Raw genomic sequence first — 15,191 nt, 5'->3', positions numbered from 1 at the left:
TATTTTACCTAATTGACTGGAAAGGCTACGGCCCCCAAGAGAGATCCTGGGAACCTGCTGAATATGTCCACGCTCCTCGCCTAATCAAAAGATTTCACCGAACATTTCCTGACAAGCCAAAACCCCCGGAGAAGCCCGGTTTGGGAGGGGCCTTGAGGGGGGGTACTGTCATGATCTCTGCTTCCAAAAGGTCAGGGTTTTCCCAACTCCCTTGGAAGCAGATCCATAACCCAGGTTCAGAGTGCCGACCAGTCCCAATTGGGACCTTTTGGACCCAGTCCTGGCGCCAGTGGCACCAGGCTCATAAATATGCCCAGTCCCAGCGCTGGAAGCGCCGGGCTCATAATGCTTGGGTGGACTTACCTGCAGCAGACCATGCTGCTTACTTGCCTGCCAGTTGAGCCTCTGATCCTCTTCTGTTTGGAACTACTTTTCCTGTTGGGTGGGGCAGGAGCCACTCCCTAGGTTCAGAACACTGGAACTCTTCTGGAAAGCAGGAACTCTTTTCTTACCTAGGCGTGGCTGTGGAAGGAGACACCTAAGCACTACAGGAGGCTATTTAAACCACACCCGATGGATGAATCTTGCTTTGCGTTATTCTGCATCCTCTGCAGCAGAACGCTCATCGTGTCTTCTGCATCTGATCCTGGGCCTAAGGAAAAAGGCTTACCATCCTGAATCCAGTCTTCAGCAACACCTATAAAGACAAAAACGAACAGGTTAGCATTACGGTCTTCAGTGACAGCGCTTCACTTCCCTGGTCCATCGACTGTCACCAACGCCTCGCGCTGCATTCCGGCATCTGAAAGACAAAGGCTTACCTACTCTTCGTGCGCTCCGGAGGTCTTCGCACTGCATTCCGGCATCTGAAAGACAAAAGCTTACCAACTCTTCGCACGCTCCGGAGGCCTTCGGCGCTGCATCCCGCATCTGAAAGACAAAACAAGGTGCGTTTAAAGACATTGGGGAACTTTAATACTCACGTGCCATTACTCCTTTCCACATCTAACCCAGTGGGTATTCCGGCACCCTGCAGCCGCTCCGAACTTGTACCTGCAAAATAAAAAGACAGTTAGAGCGCATCGTGAAGCAGGCAACAAGCGCTTACTTACGTGCTTCCAGGCGCTTCTATTCATCACACGGGCTCCATCTTCAACTCATTTCAGCCCGTCATCCGCCATCGCCGGAACCCTGCAAAACAAGAGACATCATTACTAAAGACTTTTAAAGACATTAGAATTACTCGAAACTTACCGTTCGTGCAGTAAACGACGGACAGCAGTCCTCTGAACTCAAGAGGCCTGCTCCCCTTATCCAGTAAAGAAACTGGTTACAGCACCCTGCCCCGAGGCAGATGGAGAGCACGGCGTTCACTTACCTAAGGTGAGAGCGTTAACCTTTGGGGTTCTACAGGAGAAGAGAAAGGGAAGAAGAGAGAGACATTCAATAGCCCAGTTCATTAATCCCATATTTTCTATCTGCAGACATCTTACCCTTCGAGTCAGACATACAGTGCACAGAGGTCCAGCCCAAAGAGCCAGCCGTGTGTTACACATCACCTTTGAAGATACGGTATACGCCCAGTCAAGACCGGCGCCTCTACGGGAATCAGGTGAGCGTTACAGCTCTAATGCGACTGTACAGGCACCTTATGGCAGTATTCTATGCTTGTATTATTTCTTTTGATGGGTTGCTTTCGTCAACAGATAACGGAGTTAATCTGGATTGTGGACCTTCAACATGCCCCTTTTAATATTCAGGTCTGTCTTCGGCTGCATGAGTCTGCCCATTTGTATCTTAGAGTTTTATACTTTGACATAAAGCAGTTTCTGACTTTGTCCTTCAAGGGCTTCGTGGACATTGTTTGCACAAGATTAGAAATAGAAGAGAGCTTGACAATAAGTTTTCTAAAGTGCTGTCGGGTAATGACAGAACCAGAACTTGGATTAATGTTTAAATGAGTCTGAGATCCTACCTTTATTTGTGTTCTAATTACTTCCATCTCCTTCAGCATCCAGTTAGTGCTTCTTAATCTGCACCCTTTGTTTGACGGTTTCATACTGGAGCCTTCTTAACCATTTTAGTTGACAGCTTATTATGAGCATCAGGCTCAAAACATGGCACCAATTCAATTGCCTTTTTCAGTGCACAAGGTCTGCTTTCCATGTCTACGTTTTGAGCTATTTCACTTACTTTTTTATCAGCCAATTTAAGCGAATTTGATCTCAACTACCCTTATGCAAACTGTTTATCTTCTTTAGACGGATTGCTGTTCTTCACCTGTATGTAGCTTATGTCCACAACTTGGTTAACACATGTACGAGAGCTACTACCAATTGTTTTGGCAATATGCTATTTTCTAAATTAAATTGTGTACAGCAGATGTGAGAAATCGAAGACTCTGTGGCAACTATAGACTTTTCCTGAAATTATGGCTGTTGCTAATCCAAATCTGGGGATGTACTTAAGATGAAGAGGACAGTACTATAACCATGGTGCATTATTCTAGTCGTTCTCTGGAGCAGGCTGCTTGGCTCTGTTTTCGACTATTTTTAGGTTTCACCACCACCACATAAAACAAATTATGATAAATGGAAACCTCTCTCTAACCATCCATTTGTGTAGTAAAGCAATGTTTTTCACAGTGGCACAACATTGTAGAGTATATAAAGGATACATTGTTCATAATTCAGAAGACATGTTAGTGCTACTATTTGTAAGGGTGCAGAAGTAAGACTCTTGACACGGAGCGGTCATAGTGTTTAGCAGAAACCTTTATTTAAGTGAGAAAATGAAAAGGCAACCCTACCTTGCCCTAACTCTAAGAGGGGAATCCCTGCCTCAACCAAAATAACTAGTCTCAATGTCAGAATGTCCTAAAGCAAAAGTCCTGATGTCAGAATCCTAACTCTGTCCCTCACACTCTACGTTTAAACTAAATGAAAATGAGATATTTCTAGCCCAATGGGAATAACTCACTGCCCCTGGACAAAATACAGTTCTGGAATCTTCAGTTCCTCAAGTGTTTGGGAATAACTCCCTTACCCGACCTTGCTTGGGCTTCTTGTAAAGTTCATCACTGCTGGGGGAATGGCCCTCTGCCCCATCATCATTTATTTATATTTATATAGCGCGCAAGCAGCCCAAGGGCATAGTAGCGATCGTTGATACATTATGGATATTACAGAACATAATGCTGTTGTTACAGACATTGCACTTGGTCATTGTGTTACAGCTTATGCATTGGGTCATGTGGTAAGTATTCATGCTAATGTGCGGGGTCTTATGAGAAGAGGATGGTTTTCATAGCTTTGTGGAAGGTGGTGTGGGAGGCTTCACCTCGGATTGTAGGAGGTAGGGCATTCCAGTGAATGGGTGCGAGATAGGTAAACTGGATCCACCCGCTCTGGCTTTTTTTACTAGTGGCACAGAGAGCATGTTGGTATACGGCGATCTAGTTGGCCTGGTAGTGGAGACTGGGTTGATTATTTTTGAGAGGTAGGCAGAAGCAGTGAGGTGAATGCACTTGTGGGTCAGTGTCAGAGCTTTAAAGACGATCCTTTCCTTTATTGGGACCCAGTGGGCTAGTTTCCTGGCCTCAGAAATGTGTTCTCTTTTGGCAATGCCTTGGGCTGCCCGGAGAGCATTGTTTTGTATGACTTGTAGTCTCTCTAGGTTTTTATTGGAGGTTCCTAGAAAGAGTACATTGCAGTAGTCTAGACTAGAGCCGGTGATGGCTCTGGCTATGTTGGTGAAGTTCTCTTTGGAGAGAAAGGGTCTGACTGCATTGATAAGTTTAGTATGATATGCAGCTGCGGAGTCTATTGCATTGACTTCTCTGTCCATGGATGGGCTGGAATCCAGGTAGACTCCAAGAGTTTTGACAGAATCTGAGACAGGAATTTTAATGGTGTCGATGGTGAAGTGGCTGAATTGTGAGTCTAGGTTTTTTAGCTTGTCGGGGGAACCTACCAGGAGGAGTTCAGTCTTGTCGGAGTTGAGGCATAGTCCATTGTCTGCCATCCAGGCTTGGATGGTGTTGTATAGGTTGTTGTGGGTCAGGGAGTCGATGTCATAGATACCAGTGAGGGTGAGGAGGATCTGTGTATCGTCGGCATAGTTGGTGTAGGAGATGCCCATAGCGTCGAGTATGAGGAAGAGGGGTCGTGTGAAGATGTTGTAGAGGGTGGGGGAGAGGCAGGAGCCTTGGGGCACACCACAGAGTATGATGGTTGCTGAGGCGGAGGCTTCGCAGAATACTTGCATGGTTCTGACTTGTAAGAAGGATGTAATCCATGCTGTGGCCTCTGGGGAAAATTTGGCAGTGGAGGAAAGGTGGTGGCATAGGACGACATGATCTACGATGTCGAAGGCCGCGGATAAGTCAAGGAGTAGGAGGAGTGCTGGTTTACCCATGTCTCTAGCGTCGTCCATCTGGTTTTTCAGGTCAAGAAGGGAGGTTTCAGTTCCGTGTCTGGGGCGGAAACCAGATTGGCGGAGTCCTAGGAGTTTATTTTCTTCAATGAAGTGCTGAACCTGCAGGTAGGCTGCTTTGTCCAATATTTTGAGGAGGAATGGGGCAGTGGTGATAGGTCTGTAGTTGTTGGGGGAGGTGGGGTCGAGAGTTGTTTTTTTTAAGAGAGGGCGGACCCGAGCTTCCTTGAGGGAGGTGGGAACATTTCCTGTGGTGAAGGAGGCATTAACGAAGGCTGTCAGGAAGGGAGCTAGCGCTCCAGTGCAGTCTTTGATAATGGGGGCTGGGCATTCATCCCCTTCACAGTTTGAGGGTTTGATGTTCCTCATTATGTTGATGATGTCTTTTTCCTGAATGGGTTTGAAGGAAAAAGGTTGGGGGGGGGGGTCCGGGGCAGGTGGTGGGACAGGAATGTGTTTATTCGGTAGGGCTTGTTTCGTGCCTCGTATTTTGTGTTTGAGGAGGCTCCATTTGGTTTGCATGGCATTTTGTATGTCATCACACCAGGTTTTGTCTTTAGTGAAATTCTGGGGGGCGGCAGTGGGTGTCTCGAGCTCCTTAAAAATGGCGAAGATTTCTTTTGTGCTAGATTGGGCTTCCAAAATTCTGGATTCAAAAGATTTGGCCTTTGCTTGGGTGATTGCCTTTTTGTATTTGATGGATTGAGCTTTAAAGATCATCTTATCTTTGTCAGTGTGGTACGTTTGCTACTTTGTGAGTGCAGCCTTTTTTCTCATTGCGGAGAGTAAGGAGGTCCGGGGTGAACCATGAGTTGGAGTGGGTAGTGGGTTTGGATTTGCGGGGTTTGAGCGGGGCTATGGCGTTGATAGCTGCTTTGATGGCAGCATCATATGCTGTTGCGAGTGCTTCTGGTCTGAGGAGAAATGTGGTCTGAAGGCTGGGCCTTGGAGGAAGGGCAGTAGCGTTTCCTTTGTGAGCTGGCGGGAGTTTCTGGCGAGGCATGGTGGGAGGGATTGAGGTGGGGAGTAGCGGGGGAGCTAGTGGTGAGGATGCTAAAGGTGATGATGTGGTGGTCAGACCATGGGCTGGGAGTGTTTCTGGTGAAGATGAGTGTGCAGTTATGCTGTGCGATCCAGTCCAGAGTTCTGCCCTGGGTGTGAGTTGGGCTAAAGATGGTGTTCTTGTAGCCCAAAGCCTTGAGGGCTGAGTCAAGGAATTTGGCTGCTAGGTCCTTACTATCCTGGAGACCTAGGTTGACATCCCCAAGGAGAATGGGTTTAGACTGTTTTTTGAGGTTGTCAGAGAGGAGGCGAATGAGAGAGGCTTGAAAGTCTCCTGTTGGGCTTGGAGGGCGGTAGATAGAGTGCACATTAATGGTGCAGTGGGGAGAGAGGGTTATTTTGACTTGGAGGTAGTCGCTGTTGTTGTGCAGGGATTTCTCTACCTTTCTGATAGAAAGGCAATCTCTGGCAATAATTGCTACACCTCCACCTTTAGAGAGGCCACTGCAGAACCAACCCAGTGTGAAGATAGGTCTCTGCCCTGAAGCGGGCCGGACCGGACCACCCCTCCTTTCAGGAAACTATCCTCTCATCACCTTACCATACATCTCTTCCCCACCCCGCTAGACGCAACCACCTCAGACACACAACTACACCCCCCTCATGGACGCGCCCATAACTGAACTCCATTGACCTAACCCTGACCCACAACCTATACCTTGACCACGATGCCAAAAATCTCCAAAAGATCAGTCTTCCATTCTAGGGGGGAGGGGGGAGGGAATATCAATTCTAAATTTGTTGTGGGAAAAGGGAAGATATAGTTGTTTACACTGTTGGTCTCTCCATGTCCTTCTGATTATATATGCTCTTTAGTTGTACCTTCCAATCAACAGGAAGAACTTGACCTGAACAGGTACTCGTTGTTATTCCAAATGATATTCTCATTCTGTACTTCCTTGTTCATGTGAATGTTTAATTTGAAAACTCAATAAAAACAAATTTAAAAAAAAAAAAAAGAATAGCCAGGGGGTAGGGCGAGGGAAAGCGCCGGGCCTGGGGCCTCATGTAACCAGGTTTCGGAGATCATTAGCAGGTCGAGGTCATGGGTGGTTAGGAGGTCGTGGATGTCTAGAGCATGAGCATTGATGGACCTAGCGTTAATCATGGCGCATTTCAGATGGGGTTCAGAGGCGTCTGTGGGCGGGGTTCGTGGGAGGGGGGTCTGAGGTGGATGGCATGGTAGTGCTGTGGGAGTTGCAAATCATAGATTTTAGACTGGGGGCTCATTTTCAGTGGTGGTGGGCACATGTGAAATAGCATTTGGCATAGTAGCATTCAAAATAGTGGTAGAAGAATTGCACATCACAGATTTTACACTGGGGGACTCCTTTTCAGTGGTGGTGGACGGCTGTAGAGTCATATTCAGTATGGAAGCAGTAGACTTGTAAGTGGGGTCAAATACTTCATTGGCCGCTATATTGGCAGTTCTTGTATTGGCAGTGGGCATAGAAGTTGGCCGGAGGAGTCTGGCCTTATTGGCAAATAGAGCGGGTTGCATGGTACGTGAGGATAGCCTTGTATTACGAGTGCTTGTGGGGATGGGCTGTGATATGACGGTGGCTTGCAGAGTACGGGCACGTACTTTAAAGCGCCTTGCGGTAGAGCATGGATTAGTAGGTAGATCGCAGTGGTTGTGCTTCTTACCTTCCTGATGCGGCATAGGTTTGGGGCAGACAGTAGACGAGCAGCGAAGAGCTGCAAATAGCACCGGCGGCCTTTCCTGATGGCCTTCCCAGCTTGGCTTCGCCTCTCGGCTCTCTCCCCCTCCATATAAAGCAGGAGGGGAGGGGCGGGCTGGGCGAGCCGGCGAATTGGGCCATGGGCCCGCAACAGAGATGTTGATTGCACTTTTAGTTGTTAGTGCATCCATGGAAACGGGGGCCATTTTGTGTGGCCTCGATGGTGCTTCAGCACACGTGGCTGGAGCTGCAGCAAAGAGGAACACGTGGATGTTCCGAAGACAAGATGCACAGCTGATTTAGCCCTCAGCTGATTTAGGCTTGAAATACAGTACAACAATTGTTGGGAAAATCTGTGTTCCCTGGTTGGCCCTGCTCAGGCTACTTCTCTGTCTCTGGGTCCCAGACCCTGATTGGCAGAACTGGTTCCTTTTCACCAGGTACTGTGACTAAAAACGATTGCTTGGATGCACTTCCAAGTTGTGGTGGGACCATGACCCTAGTTTGCAGACCTGGTTTCCTCCCACCAGGTACTGCGACAAAGAAAAGAATACCTTGGATGCACTTCCAAGCTGTGGTGTCAGATACAGACTTGGTTTACGCCCCTGCCAAGTGCTGCCTTCCTGTATATCACTCACACAGTCCTCATTTGCAATCTTATTTTCACATGCAGACTTGGTTTACTCGCCTGCCAAGTACTGCTTCTTGCACAAAGTTCATCAGTAGTTTCAGAATTAGTAATTTCAGAATCTGGGTCCTCAACTCTTCTCTCAGACTCGCAGTATTACTCGATTGACCCCGGTTTACTCAGGTTTTCTCAAAAGTCTCTTGTCTGTTTATCAAAGGGTTCTTTCTGTATTCCTTCTGAAAGGTGTGTGGGTCTCCCACACTCCATTTGGTCCTCCAACCACTATCTTGCCACCCAGGTGCCCGTATGGTCTTGGCGTAGCACAGCAGCTGCTCACAGGGTCTCTGATATCTTCCCCGGTTCTCTTGACAACTTGGGGGCGTTTCAGGTCTGCCAACGTGTCTTGGCAATATTTCTCACTCTGTGTTGCAAGCGGCTTGCCCAGACCACACAGTCTGTTTGCCATTGGCTCTCCCCGCTTCCAGTTTTCACATTTGCTTCACCTTACCTGTGGGGACAGCGCCTCTGTGCTTGGGTCTGCCATGGCAACTTTCCTTCTGGATTCGGCTTCCTCTGCGGCGGTGCCGCGGTTTGGAAGTGTCGCCTCACCCACAGACTGCTCCTGTAGCTCTGCTTGGGTCTCTGCTCGCCTCCTCTTCGGTTTGTCTTCCCCTGCAGTGTTTCTGCATTTGGGAAGTCTAGCTCTCCGCCACCTCTTTCCGGTCTGCTGTTTGCAGACAACCCTGGGTTCTCTAAGCCTTCCAAACGTGGTGGCTTGCTGGCCTTGCGCCCTTCTGTAGAGGTTCTCTCTCCTTTCCTGGATGTACTCCATATCACCGGTCCTCCAGGCCGGGTTTGACCCTTTATCAAGTCCTTCCACACATATTACTTGGTTCTTTCCAATCGGCTGTCAAGAACCACTAGATTGGGCAAAGTGGTTCTGGTAGGCACTCTGTTCTGCTCCACAATTCCTCCTCGTCACAGTACTGACGAGTTATGATGTTGTGGCTCACTAGAGATCTTCTTCCCTCGTCTCGGTACTTTCTATTTCTGGTTTACTACAGAAGTGCATAGGATTAGGAGGGTAGGGGCGAAGAGGGTGGGGGTGTTATGGGAATACTGCGTTCTCCCCATATGGTAGTCACTGGTCCCATAGTTGGTTTCCTCTCCCATAAGATCCAACCGCTGAGTACCAACCCGAGGGGGATTATCGGGTAGCAGCCTCACCTCCATGGCCTCATGGGAAGGGGCTCCCCCTACAGAAGTAGTGACGACATCCTCGGAATCGTCACATATTCCTTAAGGAGCAAATCTTTGCCCAGATCACTAATGAAGTGAAAAGATTCTCAAAATGCACAATCATACATAATTATGGCTTAATTTTAAAGCCATGTTTTCTCAATTTTGATATTCGTGAAAAATACATCTTATTTATAGTAAAACATCGGGTGTAGGACATTTTGAATTTTTATATGTAGTGTACACATTTAAAACATCCATTCTTTTGGTGAAGAAATAATCCGATTCATCATATTTAAAAAATGGTTCTTGAAGTTTTACCTACCTGCCACTGCATGTTTGATGTAGCCGCCCATACCATGAGGTGAGGCTTGACCAATCGGTATACACACATCGATCTTTGCCTGTAACGTATGCGTATTCTTGCACTTCACTAATGTAATATGCACTTCCTGTAGCTAGCGCCCAGATGCTTCAGAGTTTGGTGTGCTGATATAAATGCAATAAATAAATAAAGTGTCTATAAACATTGTTATAAGATGGATAATTTCTACTGTATAGGTCTTCAAATTGAACAAATCACTGCTCCTTTTAGTGAGGCAAGGCATTAAAGGTATTATCGCTCAAGAAAGATTTGCATATCAGCACAACTACCGTTGCATGTACTATACTACCTGGACCTATTGTTCATGTTTAGCCGTGGTGTGGCCTCATTGTGTATGGGAGCAACATGTAAACAGCACATCACCATATTTCCAATCTGCTTCTCTACTGAGCACACTTGGACAGTCATTGTATCCCAATCACCCTCCAACCTGTCTATCTGGCTGCATCGTTGGAGCAGTAGACACTGATGAGGGATGGGAGATTGTGGTGTTCTAGGTGTGTTGGTTTTGATTTAAGTGAGCTTAGATTCAAATTCACTGAAACTTTTGTCAACAAATTAAATGGTTTTGAGTTTGATGTCACTGAAGTGCCAGTTTCAGTTTTACCAAAGTATCTTCTGAACTCAAATGGTACTGTTGGGAGGGCAACATAATTCCCCTTTGAAGAATAGCAACTGGTTGTTCAACATTACAATAAACTTTAGCTTATTTTTACTTTTACTGCACTTCCCAACCATACACAGCAAAGAAGGAATGTCAACAAACATGATTACTTGCATGCTGATTTGATTTTTTTTGTCGTTGAACAGCCTGTACGAAATGTAGCAATATTGCTTTTGACAACTTTATTAAATTAACAAAAGTTTACCAAGTTCATGAAAATTGATGGCCTACCATGATTTTATTATTACTTAATTTGTGGAAAATGTAGTCTTAAACGATTATTAAGGTTTCAAAATCTGCCGTTAACCTCCACTGAAGGATCTGTCAGCAAACTAATGTAACTTCTTTTCTGCTTGGGATAGTCATTGTGAGGAAACAAATTCCCTGCAAATATGCTTTTTACGGGACTTCTTTAGGAAAATATTTATCTTCTATCTCTTCACCAGTGGAATTTAAATTTCACACACCGTTGGGTACGTTTCCCCCTGTACGCTGTAGAAAGTAACGATGTTCATGTCCTACATTTGAGTGATTGCTCACTCCCTCTGGATGCACTCTGATCATCAGTGACCTAAATGTTTAGTCTTTGTCCTTTACATATACCCCAACATCCAACATTAATAGTCACTGTTTCAGTATTTTCAAAAGCCTTTGTTTCCATCTATAACATCTGGTTGTGATATTGTATGGAATTCTTTACAATGATGATGTGCATTGTAATTATGAGAGCCCTAATGAAAGTTTTCACTATTTTTTTCAGGTGAATTTCTTCAGCTTGGCTCAAAAGAAAACGAGAATGAGAGATTTGCACACTACCTCGAAAAAACCTTTAAGAAGACTGCAAGCCTAATAGCCAACAGTTGTAAAGCAGTATGTACGTTCCGTCTCTTCTATTGTTGTGCTCACACAAAGAACATGCTGGTCCTCAAATCCCAAACGTAGTTATTTGTCTCCCATGCAGAAGTGTGGACATTGGAATTAGCAATATTCCAAAGGGCACATCCCATAAGCTGCTTTTTTATGCCACTAATGTTCTGTAGAAGATGCTATTTCATGGTGATTCACCTCTGTCAGGCTTGGGTACGTGTTGACCTCACCTGCTGCTTAAGCTGGAAATGTGCATCTTCCAGTCATTCCTTTGCACTAAGGCCTAATTTGTCTGCCTGTTTTGGGGGCTGGGTCATCCGAAGCGAAGCAAATCAGCCTTCAGCCTTGTCTGTTCATGGAACCCGTTGATGACCTGCTATGGCCTAATCACATACTGTTGATGATATTTAATCTCTTTCATTATGTTTTGCTATAATCAATTAATCATGTCAACCCTGATCTTCTAATTGGATAATGAGAGCATGGTAGACAGGTACTGATTATTGAAGCTGTATAGCCGAATTAAACCTTGGAAGAACCCTTAAGTGGCAATGTCCCTGAAATGTTGGCTACATTTTATAATTATTGTTTGAGATGTGCCAACAATGTGAGAAATCTTCTACTGAAAATATATCAGAGATGATTAACCATTTGAAAAACAGTCTCGTCCCAACCATTAGGTAATTGAAGCCTGAAATTCCATAAAAATCGCCTCTGAGCAAAGGTGCCACCAGCAATCTGCAGGTTCCTGTGTCCTTGGGTGTCACCTGCGACCTATGTCTCATCTGCAGCTGCCTCACTAGGAAGAGAGTCTGTCAGGATAGATTTTCTGAACTTTTATTCTTGCACTGTTGGTCCTGAATTTCATTTTTGTGGTTTTTGCAGAACCTCTTTGGGGTCCCCTAAATGTTTTGTTTTTCCCCGACCTTATTATTTGGCTCTCTGCCCTTTTTCTGTGGTCATAGGAACTTTTAACGTCCTCATGGTGCTGCAACCCCTTGTATGTGGTCCTTGGTAGTCCTAAAGCTCCTGGACCTGGGGGGCTTTTTAAGCACCCTGTTTTTGCCCAAGGGTGATTTATATCACCCTACATTGATTTTGGGAAGTAGGCCTGCTGTCATTTAGTTTTGGCTTTTTTGGGAGGGTATGGGGGGCAAGCCGATTTACTGCATTGGTATCACAATGTATCTTGCAATGCCAGTGCATATTATTTTAGTTCTACCTTCAGCCATTTTGTTTCTTGAGCTCCTTTTGTTAATGGCAACCAACCAGGAGGAAGCCCTAAAATGGCAGCTGTGACACACATTCTCACTTTGAGCACAGTGGTGCAACCTCTGTAGTTGTTTGAACTGGTCTATACTTGTTCCTGGCCCTGTCGAAGCATCATGCTTCCTGTGTAGTTGTTCCTGAGCGTTTGGTGGTTCTTGGGGCCAACCCCATTAGCTGGCCACCAGAACCTTTGTGTGAAACCCCTGTCTGTGATTAGTGGGCTGGCTTAGGCCAACTCCTGTAAGTGGGGGTATATTTAGCGGGGACCCTATTGCTGTCCTCGATTCTGTCAGATCTTTGCGAAGTGTGAAGGCATCATGAGGGAGACGGACTACAGGTTCAAGTTTGGTTCACAAAATACTTTATTTAAAGTAAATCAGGATGGAGTAAGGCCTAACCTGCCCTACGCTAAGGTGGGATTTCCCTACTTAAAGAAAACTAAGGATACTCTGTGTCAGGAAGTCCAAATGAAATGTCTGTCTGTGTCCAAAACCTATACTTACCCTCACAATTAGCTGTATACAGTGTCTAGCAATGTCGGCATCAAACTGAATAAAGTTCAGAGCTTCTTCTGGCTTGTAATCAGCTTCCCTTTACCCAAGCTCGAAATAGTTCACAAGATATTGGTGCTCCCTTTCCCAAGAGTTCAAATCTTCTGGCTTTCTCGAAACAATACAGTTCCTTTGGACTCTTTACGGCTTCTTTAGATATTGGCACTTTTCACAAGTTCTCACAGGCAGGTCAGTATCTTGTTTCAAAAGCACATATAAGGTTGCTGCACAACATAAACTTGTGGATGAATACTTTTAATGGCTTCTCCATACCGGACCCTCGGTCTAGGTGCAGTTGGCAGACCACACAGTCCACCCATTACAGGTCACCCAACCAATACCCTTTCTCGTCTTCTCCTGTCTCTTGCCAATGTTTCCTGATCAGGTGCAGGTCTTTCACATCTTTCGGCTTTGGCCAATACAGGGTTTCTTATACCATACACTTCTGGGTGGTATCTTTTTCTTTTTTTTATTATAATATTTTTTCTGGGTGTTATCTTGACTTTGTCAACACTTGTGTTTCACAAAATACAGTTCATAGTATCCGTTAATTTCACAACCTTTCTGTCGCTCCACTCACAAGTGCTCCAAAGTTGTTTTTGCCTTGCTCGGCATTCAAAAGTGTTTATAATAACTTTCTGTTCGTTGGTTATTCAAAAGCATGCTCAACGGATCTTTGCCTGCCAGCCCGTTGTCTCCAACACTCGCCTGTCGAGCTTACGGCGCTGCAAGGTCTCTGGCAACACAGGTCTCTGCTTTCCCATGCGTTTCCTAGTCTTCCTCTCCCAGTGGCTCGCCCCAGCGATGCTCCACTTGCAGGTCAGGATTCCTGTGTCTCCCTCTCGCAGACTGCTACCGTCTTCCAGCACACCTTGGCTTTGCTTCCTGCTGCATAAACTCTGCATCGGCACACGGGTCTCTAGTGCTCCTCTTGCTACACCGCTGACCTGGAGTTGCTTTCGCGGCTGCTGCCTTGGCTTCCACAGCTGACTCAATTTCTCTCTTGATTCCGGATTTAAAAGTTCCTGCCTTCATGAGTATGTCAAAAAGGCCTAGACAGCTCACCATTAAAGCAGCAGCATTGCTTTACTTGTGTTGTCCTCCTGCTCGCTTCAGTACTTTGTTGGGGTTGATATGGCTCTACATTAATGAAATGAGTATGTGCTGTTCTAGTTATCCTCTTCTTTTACCCAGTAGCATACTGTCACATTCAGCAGATGGTGCACAAGTTTCAGCTTGCCCAGAGTCTCCCAGCGTTAGAGTTCTTGAGATTGCTCGGCCTCATGGCATCCTGCATTCTTCTGGTGCCAGAGGCCAGGTTACGGATGAGATCTTTGCAATGTGCACTCAAGCTCCAGTGGTCTGTCCTCCGGCAGGTTGTCGGACCCTGTTCAGGTGCCGTCCTCGGTCGCCCAGGACCTTCTGTGGTGGGCCGTCGAAGACAATCTGATGAAGGAGGCTCCATTTTGGCTACCCTGGCCGGAGGTGATGATTGTGACGGACGCATCCCTCACGGGATGGGGAGCTCATGCCAACGAGTTGACAGTCAGCGGTCGTTGGTCTCCGTCGGAGTCCAGACTCTATATCAATCTGCTGGAGCTGAGGGCCGTCAGGTTAGCCCTGAAGGCTTTTCTGCTAACTGCAAGGGAAGAATGTCCTGATCCTGACGCACAACACGATGGCCATGCACTACCTCAACAAAAAGGAGGGGGCAGGGTCACTTCCTCTATGCAGGGAGGCGATGCAGCTCTGGTTCTGGGCAATCCAGCAGGAAGTTTCGATCTCGGCAGTTCATCTAGCCGGAGACGAAAACGAGACGGCGGATGCTCTGAGCAGGCAGAGCGCGATCTCTCGCGAGTGGGAGTTGGCTCAGGAGATTCTCCTGGAGATCTTCGCCCTTTGGGGGACCCCTCAAGTGGATCTCTTCGCCTCCAGTGGCAACCGGAAGTGTGAGAGGTTCTGCTTGCGGTAATTTCCTCCAAACGGAGCCTTAGGACACGCATTCGTGGTGGAGTGCTCCTTCCCACTACTGTACGCGTTTCCTCCAGTCCCTGTCATCCCGCAAGTACTGCAGAGGTTACGGAGGTTCAGTTCCCGGATGATCCTCATTGCTCCGGCGTGGGCCCGGAGGACCTGGTACCCGGACCTTCTCGACTTGTCCATCTTCCCTCCACGTCTTCCCTACCGAGACAATCTGCTCTCACGGGAGGGGGGGTTAGGTTCTCCATCCAGAGGTCAGATCCCTCAACCTTCACGCTTAGTTTCTGAAAGGTTGAGGTATAAGGATTGGGACCTCCCTGAAGACGTGATGGAGGTCCGTAACAAAGTCCCTGTACCGTCGCCGTTGGCGTAAGTTCTGCGACTGGTGCAGGGTTAAGAATGTGGATCCTTTTGCATGTGACATTCCCAT

General features: G+C 46.7%; 1 protein-coding gene across 4 annotated transcripts in view; it reads left to right on the top strand.

The window, feature by feature from the left end:
* PDSS1 (decaprenyl diphosphate synthase subunit 1) overlaps window positions 1-15,191 on the top strand; it is a 664,271-nt gene that overhangs the window by 444,838 nt on the left and 204,242 nt on the right. For all 4 annotated transcript variants that reach the window (XM_069648132.1, XM_069648131.1, XM_069648133.1 and 1 more), the window contains one exon: window positions 10,855-10,964. In XM_069648132.1, the coding sequence (XP_069504233.1) occupies window positions 10,855-10,964 (110 nt within the window). The remainder of the gene's footprint in view (window positions 1-10,854; window positions 10,965-15,191) is intronic.

This window comes from Ambystoma mexicanum, chromosome 2q, assembly GCF_040938575.1.
Source record: "Ambystoma mexicanum isolate Mex_15411 chromosome 2q, UKY_AmexF1_1, whole genome shotgun sequence".
Classification (NCBI taxonomy): domain Eukaryota; kingdom Metazoa; phylum Chordata; class Amphibia; order Caudata; family Ambystomatidae; genus Ambystoma; species Ambystoma mexicanum.
This window is presented reverse-complemented; position numbering and strand designations above follow the sequence as displayed.